We start from the raw sequence: 27309 nt of genomic DNA, 5'->3' as shown, positions 1-27309 counted from the left end.
TATTAAGTGTCCTTGGTGAACTCATAATAACAGCTTATTTATTAAAGAAAGAGGTAGCACAATGTCTTCTGAAACTATGTGGTCAAGCAAGTCACCACATTAAACATCCTATTGAAAGTTCTTCTACATTTTTTATACCATAAAACTGTCATTTCTTAATACAGAATAAGGGATTTACATCTCTTTTATACCATAAAGTGTTCATGCTTAATAAGGATTAAACAAATTCTCCACTTTTTCACCTATGAACTGTCTTCTCAGCAAACCCAGGCTAAGTGTCTGATCTAAGCCTGATGGTCATATGATAAGGACAGATCCTGGCTGGGAATGATGCAAAACAGCAATGTTATGATGGCCATCCTAGGACCACTCTGTTAGCAATAACGAGGTTGCACTTCAAGCCCTAAGACCAATCCAAGACCACTCTGTTAGCAATAATGAGGTTGCACTTCAAGCCCTAAGACCAAGCCAAGACCACTCTGTTAGCAATAATTAGGTTGTACTTCAAGCCCTAAGACCAATCCAAGACCACTCTGTTAGCAATAATGAGGTTGCACTTCAAGACCTAAGACCAAGCCAAGTCCACTCTGTTAGCAATAATTAGGTTGTACTTCAAGCCCTAAGACCATTCCAGGACCACTCTGTTCGCAATAATGAGGCTGTATTTCAAAGCTCTTATGCCCTAAGCAATTGGCAAGCCCTTTCAACAATATTTATAACCATAGTATTTGTTTGTTGGGCTGGGTGTGATGCCACAAGAACTCCATAGGGCAGGTTACACACCAGTAAACCTTGGCTATTACCACCTGAGGTACAGTATGCACTAAAACAAAAAAAAAGCGGTAAGTCACAAATAAACACATGATAATTTGGTATTTATATTATTTCCCTACGTATGGAAGTAGCAGAATAAACCCAGAATAATAGTACTGTTGAGAAATAAGAACATGTTTCATGGGTTTTTGATGTGTTCATGTACAAGCGCATGACTACATTCCTGTAAGCAAATGCTGTTTTGGGAATTTGTTTTAATAAATACTTGCATCATGTAAACTATTAAGACATTTTGATCTTTTACATACATTGTATTAATACAGTGCTAAGAGTACTTAGATTTGCAAAAGTAAGTGAAAAGTAGAATACAAAAAATATTACAAGAACATGGTCCAATTTTGGGCAAATCAGGATACATTTTCTTGATGCAAAGTTTTAGGACTCTACCGAATAAGCAAAATATTCTCTACAAATTCGCCATCCATATCTAGCAGCATCACCGTTGCATTGGAAAAAGTGAATGAATCATATGGTAAAGTTTTGGCAAAGAACCAACAAACCTGCAGGGCATCTTGTGATAAACTTTATAGTGTGTTGATTTACCATCCATGTTGTAGAGCACAAATCCTCTTTTGCAAGCAGCTAATTCTGCATTAAATTCAGAGGAAAACAAGATATAAGAAAATAATATAAAAGCACAGTACAACATAATTGAGTTTTAAATAAAAGTAAAAAAGTCAACTCAAACTGCCCATGCCAATGTATTTGTGCAATTGGTAGCAATTTTCTATGTCAGAATACTGCAGCGAAATTTTACAGCTTTATAAAAGAAGGTCTCAATAAGTTGCTTTTTTGGGATATAGCTAGAAAAATCCAGCTTTACTGGGATATAGCTAGAAAGTCCACTTTTACTGCGAGAGAAGCTGCCCCACCTTACCCCTGCGCTACAAAGACTTTACAGTGCATTATGGGAACGGTTAGTTGGACCCTTTTTAAAAATCATGTTGTCAAGTTTTTACTACCTTGTTCTTCTGTTGATACGCTAAACATCTGCACAAACTGACCAAGCTTAGACTGCAAGAAAAGTGAAAAGAATTTGTGTGATTCAACTGAGGGCTAGTGTTACAAATAAAGCTTAGCTCATTGATATGCAACATAGGTGACTGGTTTTTCAGATAGTGCAATGCAAAGCAAAACTCTACTGTTCCTACTGCCCTTGCTCATACCTGATCAATTGAGTTCATCTTTCCATGAGAATATATTGCCTCTCCTCTTTTCGTCGTTAGTATAATACCATCTATGACCCCATACTTCAACAGATGCTCTAATAACATCAATATTTATTTAATAACAAATAGGCTTCCAAAGTAAGTTAGTACAAATAGGAAAAGATTAAAGAAAGAAATGAAGGTGCTGGAAAGGTTTTTGGGATTGCACGATAATTCTATAGGACACAAGAAAAGCAAAGTATTGTACCTTGTACGAAGTCTTTCCAGTGGTCATGGTACCCTTCCATACCAATACAAACGTGTAGAATAGAAGACAGTTGACAAAATAAAACTATCCGACCGCCATGTTGTACGAGTGAGAAGAGTGGGTAAAAAAACAGGGATCCCGAAAGAAATTATTTCAGTTCTTATCGCATGCAATACTTTGTGTCACACTATTTTTGCCACATTTGCGGCGACTGTGCAACTTCTTACATATAGGTTAATTGCTTGTATTTTGAGATAAAACAGATAAGCGCTTAGAGCTAAGTTTACTTGGGACATTTTACAGCTTTAGGAGGTGACGTCATGATGCATTATTACAAAACCGCATTATAGTGTTACATTTCACGGCGTCCTATATTATGCAAATCCACAGCTGACATAGACATGCAAAGACAATACCCAGGGAATATTTAGCCGTAAATGTAATAATCTAGAGTCGCAACAACCGAGACTTCGAAATTCAGAATTTTCCTTGAATTTATTACTTTCTGATCCCCTGCTAACATAAAAGTCGAAAAGAGGAACCCATAATTGTGCAGTTTATTGGCGTAATTCATTATTATGGAACTTTCACTTTGTGGAGAGAATGGCGCAGTGTCTTGCCATATGGCGCCAAAGTCAGAGGAGATTTCTTACGACGAGAGCACCTCGTGTGATAAAAGTACGGCGGTTAAGGCAAGTAAAAGAACTAGAAGATTATCAGCAGTGCCTGACGATGTTTACGACGCGTTACTCAAGCTAGCAACGGGAAGAAGCCTTCAGCCCGTGAAAGAACGAACACGAGCGGAAAAGACAGCGATTATTCGATACTGGAGGGCGAAAGGTAAGATAGCTTGGGGTCAGGAAGATGGAAAAGATGTGCTGTTTTTCGAAGGAATTCGGATTTTGCGTATTTCCGAGATAAAGGACGCCGTCGAGAAAAAGGTTAGAAGGTGTAGACGGAAAAACATAGCAGTATCTTGCCAAACGGCTTCAAAATCGGAAGATTTTTCTAGTGTCGAGAGCACCTCGTGTGATAAAGGCACGACGGCTAAGACAAGTAGAGGAACTAGAAAACTATCAGCAGTGCCTGACGATGTTTACGACGCGTTGCTCAAGCTAGCAACGGGCAAAAGTCTTCAGCCTGTGAGAGAACGAACACGAGCCGAAAAGACAGCGATTATTCGATACTGGAGGGCTGACGGAAAGATAACTTGGGGTCAGGAAGATGGAAAAGACGTGTTGTACTTCGAAGGACGTCGGATTTTGCGGATTTCAGAGATAAAGGATGTCGTCGAGGAAGAGGTTAAGGGTAGACGGAAAAAGGGAGCCAGACGTTTGCTTCATTCGCTCAGGGAAAGATATGTCGGCATCAGTTCAGCCAAAATACAACATATTTTAAATGATGCAAAAAATGCCACAATGTAAAACTGGATATGTATCATTTGCTGGGGAGGTAATACAAGTCCTCTAATCGGTGGATGCAGCCTTCTTGGGCTTGGGTTACCTGTGGTGCAGATGAATTTGTGCAGCGCGCGAACCGGTGAAAAGTGTAAAAGCTACGGGTAGTAATGGTTTAACAGGTTATTTTAAACTAAGATGATATATAGCAAGCCAGCAGAGATTGTCTGTATCTTTTTATTTTACCTAGTTAGAAGAATACAATAACAGGTTATTTTAAACTAAGATGATGTATATTAAGCCAGCAGAGATTGTCTGTATCGTTTTATTTTACCTAGTCAGAAGAATACAATACCAGGCCAGTCATTCAGGCCCGTACCCTGAGGAGGGGGTGGGAGATGGGGCATACCCTGTGCACCTCCCCCCCTTGTCTATGCGCCTGCATGCATTTATAAAAGTAACAAATGATTGGTTTAAGAAGGCCAATCAAGCCCCCATTTTATGTTCCCGCTCAATGGCAAGTCACACAAAGCATCCTTTTCCATCGGGTAACTCAAGCAAGTAGCCAAGATATTTTCAATCATATATCCTCAATAACATATCAGACTTCATTCGTACACTGTCATTTTGAAGGTTCCTTGAGAAAAAATCCCTGTTTTTTTCAATAATAAACAATAACAAAGGAGTGGGTGATTGACATTCTTTAATCCAAATTGTTTAATTCTTACAACATAGCACTAAACTTTACTTCTTCCATGCCTCCCATTACCCTTTTTATATCTTTCAATATATCAAAATAACCATCAAATAAATAACAGACTATCCATCTGCCTCTAAGAGTTGCTTGGCGTCTCTGGTAGAAGTTTTTGAAGGATCTTTTCCAGTTGTTGTTTGGCGGAAAGTAGGCCGCCAGATCTGTTCTGCAATAGGTAGACCTTCTGGTAATGTTCAATCAGACCCAGTAACCTGACGGACAGAAAACAATCAGTTTTGATACTGCCTAGCCATCCAATGCGTTCTTACGCAGGTAAAGCTCTTCCCGGATCATATGCTGCCTAACGGTTCATAAAAAAAGGGACTAGGTTGAACACAGGAAAACCGATATTAACCCCAGGGAAATAGCTAGTCACGCTGAATACATTAGAGCAGAGTATATAAGATTAGTGAATATGAATAAATTATCGAATTGCTCAACTGCAGCGAGGTGAACGGTAAATGCTTGGTCTGCTCTATATTTATATCGTTGTTGTACCGTTTCGATTAATTTTGTTTAAACTACTGTTTCATTTAGATGGCTGAAGTCTAATATCTAGTAGAGGTAGCTGATGTTGTTGTTGTTCGGGGCGAGGAGCCGGTAGCCCATGTGCTCGGACAGGAGAAGAAACAAGACCACGCGCAAGGCAGCCAAAGGCCTAGGCCGTAAGAATAACCGAAGGATTTGGAGGTGATATAAGTTGGTTTCTCTTTTTTTGGTTCTGCGTTTGTGTTTTTAGAAATTTTCAAACACGGTTATCTTATTATGGACTCGCCGTGTGTACTTAATCGTGCCTCCTTCGATATTAATTTTCTCCTGTAAACGTTTTATATGACAAGTGTATTACGAGCATCAATATTTCTTTCTTTTTGTGTCGGGGGCTAGTTTAGTTGTCGTTTTATACTTTATTATTAGACCAGGTGCACGGAAACCATGGACGACAGCTCGTGTTGCAAGCCTTTGTGAACACACAAATGCGGAGACAAGAATTTTGCTACGTAAATCTATGTATTGTATGGCAGGGACGAGAGTTCGTCACGGGAGTCTATGTACAGCCGGGTACGAGAGTTCGTCACGCGAGTCTATGTACAGGCGGTACAAGAGTTCGTCACGCGAGTCTATGTACAGGCGGGGACGAGAGTTCGTCACGCGAGTCTATGTACAGGCGGGTACTAGAGTTCGTCACGCGAGTCTATGTACAGGCGGGTACGAAAGTTCGTCACGCGAGTCTATGTACAGGCGGGTACGAGAGTTCGTCACGCGAGTCTATGTACAGGCGGGTACGAGAGTTCGTCACGCGAGTCTACGTACAGGCGGGGACGAGAGTTCGTCACGCGAGTCTATGTACAGGCGGGGACGAGAGTTCGTCACGCGATTCTATGTACAGGCGGGGACGAGAGTTCGTCACGCGAGTCTATGTACAGGCGGGTACGAGAGTTCGTCACGCGAGTCTATGTACAGGCGGGTACGAGAGTTCGTCACGCGAGTCTATGTACAGGCGGGGACGAGAGTTCGTCACGCGAGTCTATGTACAGGCGGGGACGAGAGTTCGTCACGCGAGTCTATGTACAGGCGGGGAAGAGAGTTCGTCACGCGAGTCTATGTACGGAACAAGAGTTTGTAAAGTGAATTACGTGTAACGAGTTGAGGATTCATAACTATTAAAGCGGAACGAGAGATCGTCGGGAAATTTAATTATTTTATATGCATCAAAGCCGGCGCAAGAGTTTGTCATGTGAATTTATGAAGCCTGGTATACCAGGGCGGGGACAAGTGTGTGTCAAGCAAATTCTTTGTATGAAGCATGTAACCGACCAACATGGAGATGGGACAGGACAGGAGCAGAACTTAATGCAAGCTATTTTATGTACGGGAAAATGAGAATCCGTACTGAGCTCCTTCTCAGCTGCGATGCTAGCAATAGCGATCCCATGTTTGTGCGAAAGTAATATCATTATGTGCAACTCGACGCTGACTAGTTGGTTGCTTTTTTGACGAATTAAGAGCCAGTAAGGCCAAGGGCGGAAAGGTGTCATAAAAAGTTTTAAGGAGCAGATTACACCCAAGGCAATAAGGATAACACGAATCGAGTGGAATTGATAATACATGGCATGTAATCAACATAATTAAGCATGAGCTCAAGCCTTATTATCTCGTTTTAGTCTCTGTCTATGTACTTGTGTACTACCTCCAGGTCCCAGAGGGGGGCGACAGTTTTGAAACAGGCTACCTTAACAGCCCCTCACTTGTACTGGGTCAAAACTGTCCTCCTCTGTGGGTCTGTACGGGGTTTCACTGGTAGTGAGGTATTGTTCTTTCTTTGTTTATCCCGCTTTAGAAGAGGTTGTAGTTTTGGGAGAAGGATACTGTTTTTGATATGGTAGTATCTTCCGGGGAATTTAAGGCAAATAAGACTTCTTGGGGTAAATGTCAAGGAAACCCTGTACCGACCCGCAGGGGGGTGACAGGAAACGACCAGTTGGTTGACCTGGCGACACGGGTAGAAAAAAAGGGGAAGTGATGGTTGATGTCGATAAATTGAATTTTAGAGACTCTGGCAGTTTTGTTGTAGGGCAACTCTAAAAGGAGATCATAAGAACGAGATTGCTCACTAGTTGTTTTGAAGGAATTTGATTCTCTACCCTAGCGCGAGGAGACACTTTCAGATAGGTTTGGGATAAGAAGATGCGCGCAGACGTATCTGTCCTGCTCGCGGAGTTGAGCATTATATGGAGGTTGCTCTTGCTAATGTCAATAAAGGACCTATTCAAGATTTGCAGGATATTAACTCAAACGTTGTTTGTACGCGTTCCCTGCAGGCACTTCTGGAAAACGTTTTCCCGAGTAACAACGACCCGATCGGGTTATTTAGGTTTGGGGAGAAAAGATTAGAATATTAAAGAGGTTGGATGAGTATGATAAAGCGTTGTCATGAATGCGCGCAATGCACTTCCTGGCGTCGATGGATTCCCTGTTAAAGATACTAAGGTTTGGGAAATAGGGAACCCATCGACATGTGTTAAGTCAGTGGGAGTGCACATAGTGCACGGTTGCCGGGAGCCAAATTTATCCCCAATCTTAATACGATGCGACAATGGATGCAGTGTAGAATAGGTTACTATTCACGCTGAATAAATTAGAGCAGAGTATATAAGATTACTGAATATGAATAAATTATCGAATTGCTCAACTGCAGGGAGGTAATAGGTTAAATGGTGGTTGATACTGGATATGCTGGGCGAGACGTGACTAAGGCCAGCACGCTGTTTACCCGCCCACCCACCCGTGTTCTATGCCTTTTTTTCACGCACTGCGTTCAGTGTCGGATCGCCAAATTTATCCCCAATCTTAATACGATGCGACAATGGATGCAGTGTAGAATAGGCTACTAAACACAGGAAACCCGGTAACAATACCTTAGACTAGGCTGAACACAGGAAACCCGATATTAACCCCTGGGACAAGGCTAAACACAGGAAACCCGGTAAGAACCCCGGGGACAAGGCTAAACACAAGAAACCCGGTAAGAACCCCTGGAACAAGGCTAAACAACACAGGAAACCCGGTAAGAACGCCTGGAACAAGGCTAAACACTGGAAACCCGGTAAGAACGCCGGGGACAAGGCTAAACACAGGAAACCCGGTAAGAACCCCAGGACAAGGCTAAACACTGGAAACCCGGTAAGAACCCCGGGGACAAGGCTAAACACAGGAAACCCGGTAAGAACCCCGGGGACAAGGCTAAGCACAGGAAACCCGGTAAGAACCCCGGGGACAAGGCTAAACACAGGAAACCCGGTAAGAACCCCGGGGACAAGGCTAAACACAGGAAACCCGATAAGAACCCCGGGGACAAGGCTAAACACAGGAAACCCGATAAGAACCCCGGGGACAAGGCTAAACACTGGAAACCCGGTAAGAACGCCGGGGACAAGGCTAAACACAGGAAACCCGGTAAGAACCCCGGGGACAAGGCTAAACACAGGAAACCCGGTAAGAACCCTGGGGACAAGGCTAAACACAGGAAACCCGGTAAGAACCCCAGGGACAAGGCTAAACACAGGAAACCCGGTAAGAACCCCGGGGACAAGGCTAAACACAGGAAACCCGATAAGAACCCCGGGGACAAGGCTAAACACAGGAAACCCGATAAGAACCCCGGGGACAAGGCTAAACACAGGAAACCCGGTAAGAACCCCGGGGACAAGGCTAAACACAGGAAACCCGGTGAGAACCCCGGGGACAAGGCTAAACACAGGAAACCCGATAAGAACCCCGGGGACAAGGCTAAACACAGGAAACCCGATAAGAACCCCGGGGACAAGGCTAAACACAGGAAACCCGGTAAGAACCCCGGGGACAAGGCTAAACACAGGAAACCCGGTGAGAACCCCGGGGACAAGGCTAAACACAGGAAACCCGGTAAGAACCCCGAAGCCAAAACATAACACAGGAAACCCGGCTTTTTCAGATTCACAGAGTATCCCGGATGCTGGTGTAGAAACCCGGGTACGGCGTCAGTTGCAGTGAAGGTTTATACGGTTATTGACTGATGATTCACCTTGCGGGTGTAATGACATCGTGTATGAAAGCAATGACGTCATAGACGTCATACCTGGCAAAGATGATGCACTATGTGGATGTTTAAATTTGATGACGTCATGTCTAGATAGGATGACGTCATGAAGGTGCTACTGACCTATTAGCGAGGTCTGTTCGGTTAATGGCTGGCAGATCTCTCACAGATTTCACTTCGGTGTTCTGTTTCTGGGCCAGCAGCATTGTCCTGCAGATCCTGTAAATAGATACACAGTACATGACAACAATAACAAAATCGCAATGCTATAGATTCTATTTTCAGGTGGTTATTCTTATATCTCTTCTCACTATCTGTCTTCCAATATTGGCTGAGGACAATAACAAAGTGTGGACAATAACAACGTTCCATAGTGTTTTGCTTCTCGCCATAAATATCTTTCCGTCTGATCTACAAAAGCATCTCTTTCTAAAAGGTTTTACGTGCCTGCATGCGAATAAAATGAGATCAGCGGTTGTGTCCAGCTCTTTGAGGATGTCCAGGCCGTGGGCGCACTTGAGCTCAGCGGTCATGATGGTGTTCTGGCACTGACGAATGTGACGCGTGGCTTGCTGCGGATTGAAAATCGAAAATCCTTTTATCTTGGTCAAATTTGACAATGGTAACAAGGTTGGCAATAACACAATCACTATAGGCAGACGGGTTTGAAAGCCTTTTCCACCTTGTCGTCACCCCAGTCATGATGGATGTTCAAAGTTAAATCAGAAATACAATCTCATGTTCACTTAGGAGTGCACTCCAAAAAGTGAGTTTGCAATATGTGTAGCACAATCAAATAAAGCCGACTGAAGGCAGACTTTGCAAATTGAATGTTTAGACTTTGCCCATGAGATTCCCCGAGATTCTATGAAAAAAAGAAAAATCATCATATTCATGGTGGTGGTGACTGGTGTGGGAACGCGCCAAAATCTTTGTCTATTTTTTCCCTGTCATGTGGTTGAGTATAGATGTGCGAATCAAGCGAAGAGTACAGGAGAATATGTGGAGTAAACAAAGAATCGTTGCTGTTTGCATCAAACCCGCACTGAAATTGTTCAAAAGAGCTCCCCGCATTTGAACAGAACATCAATGACTGTATAAAACTATTAAATAAAACTAGAGCGTTAAAACATGGAAAGCGTTACAACAAATGTTGGAAAATTCGCTAGTTTTGGGGTCCAAGGGATAAATCCGCGATTTAAACTGTCAGCGGGTATTTTGTAGTTATTTTGTATCAGTTGAAGCTCTCGTAAGCGACCACCTTGGGAACTGAGAATTGTGGTCGTTAACGGAGCTGGTCTTTTACTAGAGCTTGCTCTCATAAGCGACACCTGGGCGCCAAAAACTTGAACAATAGGTGTTGGTCGCTTACGGGAGCTTAATTAAAATGGAATCTAAAAGGTATCGTAATAATAAGAACGCTGTAATATTTTGGTTAATTGCTTGATTTTAAAACTAGGTATTTGACTTATCCTGAGAGTGAGTTGTTTTATTTAATAGCAATTAATTCTACGCAAAGTAGCTCGTTATGCTCGTTTATATCGACGACTTAAGCTTTTCGTCATTATAATATCTTCTGAGTCTACGACGATCGCATGGCGTCTTTTGTTAGCCGATTTCTAAATCGTGCAACAAACAAGTGGATGGCTATTGTAACTGGAAAAATGATAAATCGTGGAGCTGGCAATGGACTAGAGATTCCTTGCATTTACACATTTTCTGGAGACAAAGAAATGGTTGAAATTGAAGTAAGAAAATTTGAAATTATGAAATTCTTTAATAGTTGCCTACTGGAAAGGCAGCTTATGAGAAACATTACAACATTTCCGCTTTATATGTGATTTCAGCATGCATTGGATATGATGTTTATCAGGTGTTGACTGATGTTGTAAAGCCAAAAATCAATGTGGTCGCTTACGAGAGCTTAAAAATAAAAGAAAATATCAGTTGGTGTTTTGAAATTGTGGTCGTTAACGGAGCTGGTCGCACCGATAAGTTGGTCGCTTACGAGAGCTTAGAATTACAGAGTTTGTGTGACAATTCAATCGGTGATTCGTGATCGTGGTCGTTATCGGGGCTTGTCGCTTACGACAAGACCAAGACCTGACCAGTCCAAGACCTGACCAGTGTTCGCGAATTTTCCAACATTTACTGTATCGACAAAGATTTAAAAAAAAGATATTAAAAATAGCAAAGTTTCGAATAAATCAATAAGCGATTTGTGTCCAAATAAGTTTATTCATAAATCTCTTCCATGTTTTCTTGAACTGTACTCTTTGTTTGTGCACCTGTGTGATTGCGTGACAGGTATCTTGAAGTTCGCCGGCTTTCATAACCAGTCTCTTCTCCCTAACTATGCTGAAATTAATTAAAAGAAAAAAAAAACTACGCAAGGAAAAAGCAAACCTGTACTGAATCTAGCGTTACTCCTCTAAGGTCGGTTTCTCCACCACTCGACAAAACCCGCCATATCAAAGTTCCTTGCTGGTCATGCCCGAGTGGGTGCACGCCGCTGGTCTTCCAGTCGTCTTGCGCCCGCTCCAGATCATTTGTCAAAATAGCGTGAACTCTCCCCAGGTCACACAGAGCGTGGCCTATCTTGGCGGAGTTATCGAGTAGGGCGTGGGTACTAACGATTTCGGGCAGCAAAGATTTTACATCGGCCTGCGAGTAAAGAGGATTTATAACACATTACACCTAGAAATGTCAGGGATCCCGCAGAAGTACGGCAACGCTATTATTTACCAAATCAGTGTCCGCTTTCCAAGATAGCCCCGCCGTCGCAAGGAATGCAGGGATACTCATGCAAAGAGGATTCACGTGACCAGGGAGTGACCAATCACAGGTGAGAACACCTAGAGCGTCACACGCTATCGCAGCCTGGACGGCGTTGTTGGTCAGCGTAAGACTATCGTCTGTGTTTGCGCATGCGCTAAAAAAACAAATGGGGGATATCATGAAAATGAAATAAAATAGGAACTGAAAGTAGTGAAATTATGTAGGGCTGGGTGCTTTTATATAAGTGCCCTGCCTAGTCAGGGTAACGCAAAACAGCAATCGTAGATTTCTAGAAAAAAAGAAAATTTATTTACCTGTTCCATGTTAAAGTTCCTGGGCAAACGTAAAAACTCACTCTAAAAGATAGAGAGGACATTGGAAAAAAAACATTACACTACGATATTTCTACTACTAACTTGGGGAACATCAACATTTAACATTCATATGTTTGAGCCCCTATTTGAAAGCGCAAATTATCATTATTATCATCACTACTATCTTCATGATTATCATTCATCATCATCACCACCACCATCTTTATGATAATCACTCATAAAAATAAATAAAAACTCATCATTTATCACTTACCCCTCGTCGGACAGGGTTCGACATTGTTTCATAAAATCATAACCAGGCTGCAAATGAAAACGGCATGGAATTAATGTTATGAGTCTAAGAGTCTAATTGTGCATGTAACGTCCCCGGTTAAGGAAGCTTTTTCCTAGTCTCTTATGTAGACATAAGGAAGTGGCATAGTAACGTTGGTATCAGAATAGTATTCAGAGGTACCGTAAGGGCTCTACTAAGCCCCACATACCTAGTATTATCCCCTCCAGGGCCTAATTTTTTATTCAAATACCTCCCCCTCCCAGCTTCTCTTCATACATCTTCAAAGGCTTCAGAGAAACGATCTTGTTATACTTCAAAATGTTTTTCCCAACAGAATATCGTTATATATATTTCATAGGTATGATCCTTGATGAATTTATTTATTATTTGTTTTTGTACTACAATCGATTTTTCCAAATTCCAAGTCTCAATTATTCTGCAGTCAGTTTGCATTTGAAAAAGTTTTAATTCTCGCAAATAATGATCATATGGGAGCGCTTTGATTGAGTATTCTATTTTTGGAGAACAGCCGTTTTAGACGGTATAAACATCATAGATGAAATGCAATTCATCATGAAGTAAAACAGGGGAAATGTTATTTTAAATTCTGATATCTACCTGGTAAAATTCCATCATTATGAAGTCAAACTGAAGAAATGTTAGTGTTATATTCTGATATTCACCTTGTCACCGTACTCCATGGCTATGACGTCACAGGGCAGGTTAAGTGTGATCGCAGGCTCGTCGTGTAAGGGGTTTGCCCAGAACTGCATTGTTCTCCCATGCTTCCTGCATGATCGATACATGGCTCTCAAGTATGACAAGTAAAGCTCTTGCTCTCCTTTGGCCTGGAAATGAGACAGTATCCGCAAGTGCTAAGGGGTGAGGAAAAGGGAAGGGAGGGGGGGGGAGGAAGAAGGAGGGGGGGGGGGCTTCTTTGGCCTGGAAATGAGACAGTATCCGCAAGTGCTAAGGGGTGAGGAAGAGGGGAAGGGAGGGGGGGGAGGAAGAAGGAGGGGGGGCTCCTTTGGCCTGGAAATGAGACAGTATTCGCAAGTGCTAAGGGGTGAGGAAGGGGGGAAGGGAGGGGGGAGGAAGAAGGAGGGGGGGGCTCCTTTGGCCTGGAAATGAGACAGTATTCGCAAGTGCTAAGGGGTGAGGAAGGGGGGAAGGGAGGGGGGGAGGAAGAAGGAGGGGGGGCTCCTTTGGCCTGGAAATGGAGCAATATTACCTTGTCATTACGTTGCATCCCTTACCTTTACACGATAACTAATTAGGTAGCAAGGGATGTAGGGAGGAAGCCTTTGTTATGAAGATTTCCTTGGTCAGACATGAGACACAAGAAGGCAGTAACCATGGTTACTGCCTTCTTATGCTTTTAACTCAGCTTGTATTCATACTTCATAACTCAGCACCCCAACTGCAAGCTCAGCCCAAGAACATTATACTAAGTATGTTGGTTGTGTTACCTGCGCCATGACGTATGACTGCCCTCGACCGAATTCTTCCGTCACATCCACACCCACATGTGCAAACCTAAGAACAAGATAAGGGGATTTTTATATTTCTTATAATCTCCTGCAAAGGCAAACAGACAAAATTAAAATTCTCTCAGTTAATATACCTTTCAAAAACCTTTTCCCTAACTGAATGTATGTTCTACTGCTAGGTGGATATCTTTTCAAGTAAAAAAAATATTGCAGGGGTATTCAGTCATCTGAGCACCATAATATAGGTAAAATATCATTGAATTCAGAGAATTTTAATTTTGGCTCTTTGCATTTGCTGGTCAGAAACATATTGGGAGTAGGGCCTCAAACAAAAGTTTTCTGGGAGCCACTGTCCCATTCCACCACCCTTCCATTCTAAGATAGAATTTTCTTCATTATTGAGAGAGGGCTAGTCATTGGGCCAGGTGGTGGTCATAGCTATACCTGGCAGACACAATACTGGGAAAAGGGCCAGACATGGCGTTTGTGTTTTTATAGATCGATTACCTTGTAGATGCAAAGCTAGGGAAAGCACAGGAGATGATGGGGAAAGATGGTCCTTGAAAGAGAGGGTGGATAACCTTGTAGGCAATTGTAGGCAAGGAGATGATGGGGATTAATGGTCCGTGAAAGAGAGGGGGTGCTTATCTTGTGGATGCAAAACAAGGGAAGGCACAGGAGATTACGGGGATAGATGGTCATTGAAAGAGAGGGGGTGTTTACCTTGTGGATGCAAAACAATGGAAGGCACAGGAGATGACGGGGATAGATGGTCATTGAAAGAGAGGGGGTGCTTATCTTGTGGATGCAAAACAATGGAAGGCACAGGAGATGACGGGGATAGATGGTCCTTGAAAGAGAGAGGGTGTTTACCTTGTGGATGCAAAACAAGGGAAGGCACAGGAGATGACGGGGATAGATGGTCCTTGAAAGAGAGGGGGTGCTTATCTTGTGGATGCAAAACAAGGGAAGGCACAGGAGATGACGGGGATAGATGGTCCTTGAAAGAAAGAGGGTGTTTACCTTGTGGATGCAAAGCAAGGGAAGGCCTGGTCATGAAGTCCTCGAGATAAAGAAATACAATCATCATTTGATGGACATAGAGAACGTGGCACAGGGCTGAAAATAGAATGTGTAAATCAACATGCAGTATGGCATACAGTATAACAATGTGAAAAAGTTAATAGATGATGTACAAAGATTGTTGTACAAGCATTACAATAAAAAAACAATCACACTCAATCACAACAGTGACACTTTATGACTAATGTTACAATACCAATAATAATAAAATAATTATGACATGTGATATGGCACTTTTTTGTAACTCAATAAGTTTACAATTCTAATCAAAGATATGAAAAATCTGCAGCCAGCCTTATGCCATTTGACATTTTCTTTAAAAACTTCTCTCAAATACTCAATCTTGTATATCCACAATGTGCTATATCACTCAATATCTCTTTTACTTTCATTGTAAAATAAGATTACTTAAAAGGTGAGGGTTTGCCAATACAACAACAAATTTATCCATGGCATTGTCTGAAACAATTGAGGCCACTGGAGTATATTATAAAATGAGGTAAAGCGATGAAAGGGGACAATACCATGCATACATTTGTCAGAGTATTGGACTAGTATGTAAAAGGTATCACCTTAGTTTAAAGAGTTACCTTTCTATGGAGGTATCTACATCTGTGTGGCTTTCAGCTAAATGTGTGTATTGTTTATAGACAAACCTGAAAACACAAACATACAAAGTTATTTCTTCTAATTGTAAGGAAATCCCCCTCCCTGGCCAAGAGGCAGACAGTAAAAGTTTCTATTGCAGAAAGAGGGGCCAGTGTGTAGTCTACTTACCAGCGATGGAATCCGGATAGACTCTCAATATGTGGCACAAGCTCAATGTAGCGACGTCTACAATACTCATCAAGTTTGATTATATCACTACACACCAAAATAGAATGATCAGCAATATAACCACTTGCACATCAAAACATAGGCAAAACAGGTCACTGCCTTTTTATTGTATCCTTAATCTTTTATGTTCCTTTTAATAAAAGGTGATGGCAGAAACATAAAAGATATGGGAATAGTTTTCCTACATCCTATGCATGTTCCACTAAGTTTGAAAAATGTCACTAAATGTTAATCAGCTTTAATCCCTAATTTTTACCAAGTATTTTTGTCCTATTGCTCTAGATTTTCAAATTAGATGCCAGGAGATAACACACTTGACTTTCTCTGAAAAACCAACAAGCATCTCCAACATGAATTAAATAGCTGTCAACCCAACTGGACAGAAATCTTGTGAAACCAGGTGAAATACACTTTAAATATGTGAAAAATCCAAGAGAGCCAATGTGGGTAAATACAGAGAATGTATGAACATTCTCACAAAAATTAGGCATGTGATGAGGTCCAAAATATTTTGACTCCCGCCTAATGCAGGTAAGTTGACAGCTATGATAATAATAAATTACCCCTGGATCACTAGCAGGCCAGTACCCAGGAATTTTCTTGGGGGGGGGGGAATCCAAAAAGGTGGACCTAACTTTTCCTGGGGGGGAATGAGTTCCCTGATAAAAATTTGACCACTGCCCGAAAGAATAAAAAGGTTTTTTTTTAAGCCTTTGCAGTATCTTCAGGGGTCGTTTATTGTTGGATTTGGCTACATACCAGAGTAATCTAGCTGATGCTTTATAGTTTTGTCTACAAATAGCATGTTCATTGGGGAACCCAAAGTGGACCTTCGGCCGTTGTGTGTGGGGGGGTGCGTTCGCACCCCCTGCACCCCCCCTGGGTGTGTCCCCTTAGTATGTAGTGAGTTGTGGTTACATAAGACAGTCAAGGGGAGGGGTAGTCTCCCGGTCAGCCGTCCTTTGAGTTGGTCATGTAGTAGACCCAAACAAAGGACGGCTGCGTGGAAGACTAGGGGAGGGGGATATCTACCTTAGTTATAGGTATACTCATTAGAAAGCCATTAAAATACTTAAAAAAAATACCTGGAGATGAAAAATTAGTTGTGGCAATGTGGCCAACAACTTTTACCTTTGTGTGTAGGGAGTACTATTCCGTGACACACTCTCATGGCCTTCAAATGCGAAGGTATTTTGCATGTACAGCTGTAATTGGTTCACTTTGGCAGAGGAGAGGATGTCAACCAAGGACATAAGTGTTTCCTGTAATAAAAAAAGTTGAAGCAGTTATGACATGCATATAAAGAAAAACAGTATACTGTTCTTGTTATACTCTTGGTCTACTTATAAAAAATACTTATCTACTGCATTTATGTCAATGGAAAGCAACTGTAATAACTTGCCAAATCGGACTCCTGAAAAGAGTTGTTATCAGTTTGGGATTACAGATGGCACTTTCAGGAGTCGATTTGTCTGACTAAAGAACATTTTCAGTTCTTGTAGTAATCTTGAAAACATGATACTTGCTTACCATTTTGGGGACACGCCCAGTAGACACATCCAGCAAGATTCCCCTGTGTTTCACATCTGGCCAATCACTTATCTGTGAAAACATGTAGGACATGACACAATTCCTTGCCCAGGAGCTGTTTATGGGGGCGCACAATGTTATGTAAATAGGCGTAAAATACATTGATTCTTCTAAAGGAAAGCTCCAAGGGCCTGGCAATCTGCAGGTCTTTTTCTTATGTTTAAATCTTTATCAAATAAGTTTAAACTTTATTCAAACAATTGTCATCCCAGTAACCTGTTTTGGAGTATACTGTACATATGTATATCATGATGAAGCATTCAACAAAGCATGAACAACATTCGTCTAAAGGAGTTTCCTTACAGCAAGTTTTTTGGTGACTAAAAAAATACCATTTTTCAAAGATGGTAAAAACTTAAGCTCTATTTCCAGCCAAGGCTACGCCTCTTTGCCCCAATGTCTGCTCATAGAAACGAGGAGGAAATTGAGCCTTGTCCAAATTTAGAGTAAAATCAAGTTGAACAAACCCTTGACTGCGGGATTCCTTTGTTGTTGAACACACGCAACATCTGTAGCACAGTATTGACAGCATACCAAAGGGAGACTGCCTCACTTGCAACCAACAACACCTAGGACAAAGTGTATGTCAGCAGATTATCCTAAATGATTGTTATAGCACACAGCTTCATATAAATGCTACCTCTTGAATTAGCACCTGCCTAAGGCAAGGAATATCAAAAAAATAGCCTGATTCAAAAAGAAGATCTCTTCTCAGACACAAATATACAGTGGAAAAGCAACTAAATTCCAATCTTCTATGAGAATTGGACCTATATATAAAAGCACACTGTTTTTCAATTTTATTTTCAATGACATTTTGTTTTCATTGTCACTGTAAAAAAAATCCAAGCAGTCAGCCATTATTGCCTTGAATTTAAACATCCTTTTGAGCTCAGAATAATCAACATTTATCTGAAGCACTGCAGTTTTTTTATGTTGTTGGTGTCCATGCAAATTTGGTTAAACTGTACTTAAGACTGTATCAGCTTTTTCTCAGTAACATGTACTCTAAAGTTCTCTGTGCAGTACTAGCGATTGTACTCACCAATTTCTCAGTAACATGTATTCTATAGCTCTCTGTGCAGTACTAGTGATTGTACTCACCAATTCCTCAGTAACATGTATTCTATAGCTCTCTGTGCAGTACTAGTGATTGTACTCATCAATTCCTCAGTAACATGTACTCTAAAGTTCTCTGTGCAGTACTAGCGATTGTACTCACCAATTTCTCAGTAACATATATTCTATAGCTCTCTGTGCAGTACTAGTAAATGTACTCATCAATTCCTCAGTAACATGTATTCTATAGCTCTCTGTGCAGTACTAGCGATTGTACTCACCAATTTCTCAGTAACATATATTCTATAGCTCTCTGTGCAGTACTAGTAAATGTACTCATCAATTCCTCAGTAACATGTATTCTATAGCTCTCTGTGCAGTACTAGCGATTGTACTCATCAATTTCTCAGTAATATGTAATCTATAGCTCTCTGTGCAGTATTAGTGATTGTACTCACCAATTCCTCAGTAACATGTATTCTATAGCTCTCTGTGCAGTACTAGTGATTGTACTCACCAATTTCTCAGTAACATGTATTCTATAGCTCTCTGTGCAGTACTAGTGATTGTACTCACCAATTTCTCAGTAACATGTATTCTATAGCTCTCTGTGCAGTACGAGTGATTTTACTCATCAATTCCTCAGTAACATGTATTCTATAGCTCTCTGTGCAGTACTAGTGATTGTACTCACCAATTTCTCAGTAACATGTATTCTATAGCTCTCTGTACGGTGGAAGAGGCTGGGACAGAGTTGACATCTGATGCTACCAGGAGGGGAACGGACTTCCTCACTTACTGTCAGAAAATACAGTTTTGCTTAGGATAACTCTCACACAGGGACTTTCTAGGGGCCTATGTTGAACTAAAAATTTCCTTTTCCATTTGCCTCTACTATAGGGCCATCCTTTTAACTGAGACAAGTAGCAGAAACAATAAGATAATATTGGGGGTGGGGGTACAATAGAGACACATAATTAAAGAAAATATTTGGGGGCATGACCACGCCCCTACTGGTCATTTCCTTATATTTTTTTTATAAAGAGTGCCTCATCAGTTTTCAATGATGACCCTGCTTGTCATATGGTTTAGGAATATAATGTATATGAAATGAATCGCATTGCATAATTCAAACTTTTGCATGCTTAGGGTATGTACATTAAATACCCTGAAGGGGGGTGGGGAGGGAAGATATTAGGGGGCTCTGAAAAAAAGGTGGTGCACAAATATGGAGCTGAGTCTGACTGAAATCACTGAAGGAGGGGGCTCTGAAATTTGAAGGTGTCCTTTCCTTTCCCTAACCCCTCAGGTTATTTTTGATAAACACCCCCTTACAAAGGCACCAACATGAAGGAGCACATCCAGGAGTCCCAAAAAGGGGGGGTGAAGCAAGGGTTTCAAAAGAGGGGGGGCTGGATTCATTGTTCTTCCATGGATTTCATCATATTTCTAGTTATTTTTTTTAATAAATTTTTTTTTAAATTTGTACAAATTTTTTAACATTAAAAAAAAAAATTCGCTTAAAAGGCCAAATATCTGAGAAAGGAGGGCCAGGACCTGCTCGGCCCACCCCTAGATCCGCCCCTGTATTGTCTTCTAATTTTCATTAACCATATTCATTATAGAATCTACGGTTGACAGTTGTCTCTTGTTACCTGTTATAATCTTGATGTCTAAGGAGTGACCGGCCTGCTCAAACTTTTCCCCTAATGTTTCCCAGATGCCTGTCAACTCTGACAAATTTTCTACAAAGAAAAACATAACTGACTGTGACACATCAGTAGCCTGTCTGTATGGATCCTTCAAACTCAGTTTTGCCAATGTGCTAAATATTCATTCAACATTCACCATCATCATTTTGTTTATTTTCCTTCCCAAATATGTTTTCAAAACCTGGAAAATAACAAGATATAACAATATTTTTTTACCTTCTTTTATTTCTATTGTTCACTTTAGCCATACTGAGGCTTTTATCAGACAGTTTGATAATTAAATGCAACAATTAAATGCGCAGAAACAGAGCTTTCATAATTTAATATTAGCAAGGTAATGATTTATTTTTATTTTCATGTCATTTTGGATCTCTGAGTAATATTTTTTTACATTGTAATTTCTTAAAACAATCAAAAGGTGACAGAAGCTGTCATTTGTCATATGTCATGTACTTCCTACCTTTGGACCTTTCAATGTATACTGGAACAGTAGATGAAGGAAAAAACCTGGTTCCACTTATCTCTTGGATCCTCTGTGGTGATGGCCAAAGATGGAAAAACTTGGGGTCAATGAAAGTGGCGCTATTAGTTTTCGCTGAAAGTTGTTTGATAGTCACTGGTGGTGGTGACGGGAGCTGAGATATTGTTTCAACAGAATCTGAGGAATCTGTGGATAAATAAGGACTTAATAAGACTGGTTGCAACAAATGGATTGTTTAGCTATGGATGATATCAGGCAGTCAAAGGCGAGGGGCGCATACACTAGACTGAGAAGAATACTGAGCTCGAAAAATATCAAGTGTAGGGGGAAGATGATGTCAAGATGATGGAGGAAAAAACATCATGATAGCTAATGGAAGGTTTAGTGAAGGTCATTAGAATTATATAAATTGTTTTTCCATACCAACATCGGATGGTTCGTGAATCTCTCCATTTTGCAATGGTTTCGCTTTCACTTTTGTACTAGATGCCAGAATCGTTTCCAACTCGTCTGTTGATGCTAAATCTAATGCTGACTTCCCTTCAAGGGGTCTGTGCAATGAAAACCAGATACCAAAATCAAGGAAACTTTCTTGGACTTTTTAGAATAATTAATGATCTAATAAATGTCCCTATGTTAAAAATTCCTCCTATGTAATGAAGGCCCCCCCTAAGCTTACAAGTTTGTGTTGAACACCCCTCTGTAACAAATGCCCCCCTCTATAAAAGGCAAGTATTGTTCATTAAATGTGAAATGTGTATTTAACGTTTTTCCTTGACTCTCTATGTTCTGCAGTGCCACATGTGCTCAAAGCACCCTGTTTCTTTTGAATATTAATCCACATACCCACTCTTGGCAATAATACCAGTGTCAGCGCCATAATTAAGAAGTGTCTGTATGACCTCAAGATCCTCTCGAGTCACAGCATCATGCAGTGGTGTTGAGCCATTAGCGTTTAAACAGTTGGTATCAGCTCCATTCTCTACACATATAGCAACATATCATCACATATCAGCCTAGATTTCCATCCATAGGGGCCACTCGTGCATATATTATCATATGAGAGAATCATTGTATGATTAATATAAATCAAGATGACAGAGGAGCAGAGGAGGAAACCCAGCAGATACATTAGTGTAATTTAGATCCACTTTGCTGGCAAGAGGATACTACCCTTGGGCATGTTCTATTGCATGTGCCATTTTTTGCCGCAGTTTTGTCCTCTTCAGGATGGGATGCCAGCAAAAATCAGCATGTGCGATAGACGAGAGGTAGCATCCTATTGCTGCTGTGGTAGATCTAAATCACCCTTTTTCCCAGGGTGGTGGCAGGGGAAGGGGAGGATTTGTTTGTCATATTCATAGACGAGTGTCCTCTCTCCTACTGTAGGTACTGTAACAGAGGCTATCTCACCACACAAGAGTGCAATCACTTCAGGGGTACCAAAACTAGCTGCCCAGTGCAGGACTTTGTTATCGGTGGCTGCTCCATCGCTTGCATTTGCACTTACACCTGCCTTCAGTAACCGCCTCACCCTTGGAATACTGAGATGGAAGCAGTCATCAGTTTCTATATATCCATCTACTCAAATAAATGCTGCTATGCTAATTTAATCTCTCCCATATGAAAAGCAAAGTTTAATGGTGGTTCATTAATGGAAGCATTTTTATTAAAAAATCTATCATCATCATCTAGGAAAAATCCGAGATTATATAAAGGGATGTGGATTTGAGTTGTAAGTATGAGGCTTGATTCATTATTTCGCTTAAACAAAGCGAGAGAGAGAGAAACTTTAATCTTTCTATCAGAAAGGAATAGATATCCACCCAATTCTTTAGCTTCTTTTTTATATACCCCAGTCTAGTCTATATGGTCTACTGTATGTTAAAGCATCTTACTTTGCCCCTGCGGCAGCCTGAAGCAGCTCTTCATTGTAAACTCCAAGAATGCTTTTGTCAGTACAGTAGTCAAAGGGCGTGGCTCCCTCATTGTTTGTGATAGTTGGGTCAGCCCCAGCAGCTAGAAGTGACCGTACACCATCTGCAAACCCCATCTATGAGAAGACATATAGGATGTGAGGTCAGTTAGTGACCGTACACCATCTGCAAACCCCATCTATGAGAAGACATATAGGATGTGAGGTCAGTTAGTGACCGTACACCATCTGCAAACCCCATCTATGAGAAGACATATAGGATGTGAGGTCAGTTAGTGACCGTACACCATCTGCAAACCCCATCTATGAGAAGACATATAGGATGTGAGGTCAGTTAGTGATCGTACACCATCTGCAAACCTCTTCTATATAAAGACATATATGGGGTGAGGTCAGTTAGCAATGTAACCCTATCTGCAAACCCCATCTAAAGACATTCATCCATGTAACTAAATGATCTACAGTAACACAACTATAACAATGCAAGGGGTAAGGTCAGTTAATGATCGTACACCACCTGCAAGCCCTATCCATAGACAAGCAAGGGGTGAGGTCAGCTAGTGATCATACACCACCTGCAAGTCCATCTATAGACAAGCAAGGGGTGGGGTCAGCTAGTGATCGTACACCACCTGCAAGTCCATCTATAGACAAGCAAGGGGTGAGGTCAGTTAGTGATCGTACACCATCTGCAAGTCCATCTATAGACAAGCAAGGGGTGAGGTCAGTTAGTGATCGTACACCACCTGCAAGTCCATCTATAGACAAGCAAGGGGTGAGGTCAGCTAGTGATGGTACACCACCTGCAAGTCCATCTATAGACAAGCAAGGGGTGAGGTCAGTTAGTGATGGTACACCACCTGCAAGTCCATCTATAGACAAGCAAGGGGTGGGGTCAGTTAGTGATCGTACACCACCTGCAAGTCCATCTATAGACAAGCAAGGGGTGAGGTCAGCTAGTGATCGTACACCACCTGCAAGTCCATCTATAGACAAGCAAGGGGTGAGGTCAGTTAGTGATCGTACACCACCTGCAAGTCCATCTATAGACAAGCAAGGGGTGAGGTCAGTTAGTGATCGTACACCATCTGCAAGTCCATCTATAGACAAGCAAGGGGTGAGGTCAGTTAGTGACTGTACACCACCTGCAAGTCCATCTATAGACAAGCAAGGGTTGAGGTCAGTTAGTGATTGTACACCATCTGCAAGTCCATCTATAGACAAGCAAGGGGTGAGGTCATTTAGTGATCGTACACCACCTGCAAGTCCATCTATAGACAAGCAAGGGGTGAGGTCAGTTAGTGATCGTACACCACCTGCAAGTCCATCTATAGACAAGCAAGGGGTGAGGTCAGTTAGTGATTGTACACCACCTGCAAGTCCATCTATAGACATGCTTGATCCTTTTATTATAGAGGGTTACATCTGTGACTTTTCTTGTTATGAGCTACAGTAAACACTTTCCTGGGCTCAAAGCAGCTGTTACCTTAAAAATAAGATCAAGGTACCTTAGTGGCTAAGTGTAAACATGTCCCGGCATCACTGTCAACATAGTTAAGGATCAGCTTCAAGATATCATAAGGGTCAGTGTACTCTTCGAAGTACCTCTGCCTGGCAAGTGGGTCATTGTCTTCGTCATCACCAAATAACTCTCCTTCTTCTCGAACTACAAAAAGCAATCAGAAAGAGCATCTAAGATCTAAGATCGCTCTCAAAGCCAAGGCTCATCTTTGGGGACTCTTTTATTTATAATATATTTGTAGAGGTGAAAGAATATTATTAATCAGCAAGTTTTTTTTCTTATATTCCCTGACATTTCAAGTCTTGCAAATTAAGCTTCAAGAGGTACTAAAGAAACCAAGACCTAAATTCATTTTTTTATCCATAACCTAAAATAATCTTTTGCTTTTGCTTTGGAATACCTTATTACACTTAAAATTGTGTCACTTTAATTTCACGATTTTAAAAGATTCACGAAAATAAAGTGACACGAAAATTAAGTGAAGTACACAAGAAGCCTTTGGGGGAATATTGGCTGCTTTACAGAAACACTGTAAAGACACACATTTTTGGCTCGATTTTCGTTAATTTTTAAGATTTTATTAATACATCTATGCTTTGTCAGATCCGGCAAGATTCACTCTTGTTTGAAATCAAATTATTTTTTTTCATGCAAGGTGAATGGAAGCAATATTTTTATATTCAAATAAAAATATCGAAATCTGCGCGATTAATTTTTTTTCTAAATTCACAGTAACACCTAACAATACTCCAGCTTGAAGCACACAAATTTTTGGCTTAAAACCAACCTGTCAAACTTTTTCAACATTTGAGCCCAAGCCGCGCCTCTTCTAAACTATTACCCGAAGCTATGGCTAAAATAGGCCTTACCGAAAGTACTTCCTTAAGGCAGTTGCATGTCGAACCTGCGTTTACGAGAAACTAGAATCAAAAGTTGAGGATATGAACTTGCTTCAAACGAAGCCCACGCCAGCGTCACACATGGTAATCGACGAGCTGCCTTGTTTGTACCACACGTGACAAATTTGTAGGAGCGAAACTGAGATCCCATGCATTCCAGGTTGTGCATTTCATACAGATATCTCCTATTCTATTCCATTTGGTTATGCTACCGCCTTTGAACTCTTTTTCTAGACTCCACACGTTTAACCCTTTCTATTCTTTCAAATAAAAAATACATAAAGTACAAAACAAAACCCCGTCATGTTCAAAGTCACATTTTACTCATAGAGAGAGAGAGAGAGATGCTGGATAGCGGGGGGGGGGGGGGGGGGGGGGGCTTGAAAACCCCAAGTCCAGTGAAAAATTTTAAAAATGTAGACAAAAAAAATACAGTGCGAAATAACTGTCAAAAACTGTAAAATTGCATACTTTTTGATAACGATGTTTTTTCTTCAGTGAGAGGGGGTTATGTGTGTTTCATATGATTCTTATCTATAGTTTTTCATAGTTTGACAAATTTCCTCTTCAAAATATATACCCATAGCAGTTTTTTTATATTCACCCGTAAGACTGTATAGAGTGTTTCTTTCAGCGTTCACATCTTCACAGTAAGCGTTCTCACAGAATAGAGATATCTGTACGAAATGCACAACCTATGATCTCAGTTCTGCTCGTGCAACTTTGTCACATGTGAAACAAACAAGACAGCTATCGTCGATTACCACATGTGACACTAGCGTGGGCTTCGTTTGAAGCGCATTCAGATACTCAACTTTTGATTCTAATTTCTCATAAACGCAGGTTTGACATACAACTACATCAAGCAAGTACTTTCGGTAAGGCCTATTTTACCAAAAGCGTCAAGTAATAGTTTGGAAGATGAGCGGGTTGCGTTAAAATATTTGAAAAGGAAAAATTCTTTAGTTTTCAAATTATCTTAACAAAAATACTCTCGAATTGACTATCTGGAATTTATTCTTGTTCAACACTGGTCTTCTTGCCCCTCTTACACAAGTTGCCTTAGGGTTTGGACTTAGCAGGGTGCGTAAATTCGGGGATGGATCTTTGCAGGCAAGAGTGCATTTATTTTTTCAAATATTGCGAGGACAATTTTTGGTGCGAAAAAAAGATTCATCAGTCGCGAAGTTTGACAGGTCAGTTTTAAGCCAAAAATTTGTGTGCTTCAAGTTGAAGTATTGTTAGGTGTTACTGTAGATTTAGAAAAAAATTCATCTCGCAGATTTTGATATTTTTAAATATTGTTTCCTTTTAACTTGCATGACAAAAAATAATTTGAGTTCCAAGAATAGTGAATCTAGCGGAAACTGATAAAGCATAGATGTATTAATAAAATCTAAAAAAAATTTACGAAAATTGTGCTGAAAATGAGTCTTCTGTGAGGAACTTAGTATAAGCTGTTTAGCCAAAACTACCTAGGTGCGCCACCTTAATCTTTTTTTTTCAGCTTATAACTTAGTAATTTTCTTAAGCTACAGTACATTCATCAAGTCACATCCATTTTCAAATCTGGTTACACAATGATATTTCATACTGTTGTGGTATTGGCTATGCAAATAAGCAGCCTCCAGCTACGAATATCAGTATCAGTGCAACAAACGGTACAAGAATAAGTCACAGTAAGAGTTAGGAAATGGCAATCTTAGACCTTTCAAGAAATATGTAATGGAAAAATATAAAATAAAAGATAATATACACGATACGGAAATTTTTCGCTATTTAAAGAGACTTGTCTATGCTGTTTTCTTATTATATTGTAAGCAGAATGGCAAATCTGGCGTGATTTGACGACGAGATGGATGGCAGATGTTTTGCTTCATTTCATTACACTTACACTCAGCCGCGGTGGATAAAATACTCCGTATTATATCCGATCTCCCCAATAAAATAGCATCGCGCAAGTTAGAGACACTTTCCCTTAAAGCAGCATCGTCGTCCATATTTGCGGTAACTCGGGAGGCAGTCTGGAAAGGGGAAATTTCCCGTAGTTTTTTAAGGTAAAAGTTATCTCATTTTGCCACATAGCCTTTTGTGAGCCGGCATTACACATTGATACTCAGCGGGGAGACTTTCCACAGGAAACCCACAAGTAAAAATAAATCACCTTTTCTTATATTAAAACATAAACTTCTCTATTGATTTACAAATGAAAAAAAACAAAAGCAACGCTTTGTCACATTTCTGTTATTACACAAACGTTGTAACACATCTATTAGTCTTGACTATAACTGAATTTGAATCTATCTTATTCGTCGGGCTTCCTGTGGAAAAAGCTA

At 40.8% G+C, this 27309-nt stretch overlaps 2 protein-coding genes across 2 annotated transcripts; both read right to left on the bottom strand.

Moving 5' to 3' along the window:
- Nucleotides 1-16: 16 nt before the first annotated feature.
- On the bottom strand, nt 17-2451 carry LOC116611844. Its single transcript, XM_032372447.2, has 5 exons — nt 2251-2451; nt 2001-2098; nt 1797-1848; nt 1335-1422; nt 17-823 (listed from the first exon to the last, which is right to left on the bottom strand). Exons 1-5 carry the CDS (start codon nt 2288-2290, stop codon nt 676-678), a joined length of 426 nt encoding a protein of 141 aa, XP_032228338.2. The 5' UTR covers nt 2291-2451; the 3' UTR covers nt 17-675.
- A 1882-nt stretch (nt 2452-4333) lies between these two features.
- LOC5504174 lies at nt 4334-27070 on the bottom strand. Its single transcript, XM_048730509.1, has 24 exons — nt 26868-27070; nt 24061-24218; nt 22515-22669; nt 22030-22160; nt 21463-21598; nt 21040-21167; nt 20596-20802; nt 20079-20168; nt 19118-19221; nt 17832-17933; nt 17305-17376; nt 16906-17036; nt 15715-15801; nt 15528-15593; nt 14878-14973; nt 13834-13900; nt 13048-13212; nt 12344-12390; nt 12070-12111; nt 11723-11909; nt 11384-11641; nt 9425-9549; nt 9101-9196; nt 4334-4613 (listed from the first exon to the last, which is right to left on the bottom strand). Exons 1-24 carry the CDS (start codon nt 26971-26973, stop codon nt 4481-4483), a joined length of 2889 nt encoding a protein of 962 aa, XP_048586466.1. The 5' UTR covers nt 26974-27070; the 3' UTR covers nt 4334-4480.
- Nucleotides 27071-27309: the final 239 nt, after the last annotated feature.

Source organism: Nematostella vectensis, chromosome 7 (genome assembly GCF_932526225.1).
Source record: "Nematostella vectensis chromosome 7, jaNemVect1.1, whole genome shotgun sequence".
Lineage (NCBI taxonomy): Eukaryota > Metazoa > Cnidaria > Anthozoa > Actiniaria > Edwardsiidae > Nematostella > Nematostella vectensis.
This window is presented reverse-complemented; position numbering and strand designations above follow the sequence as displayed.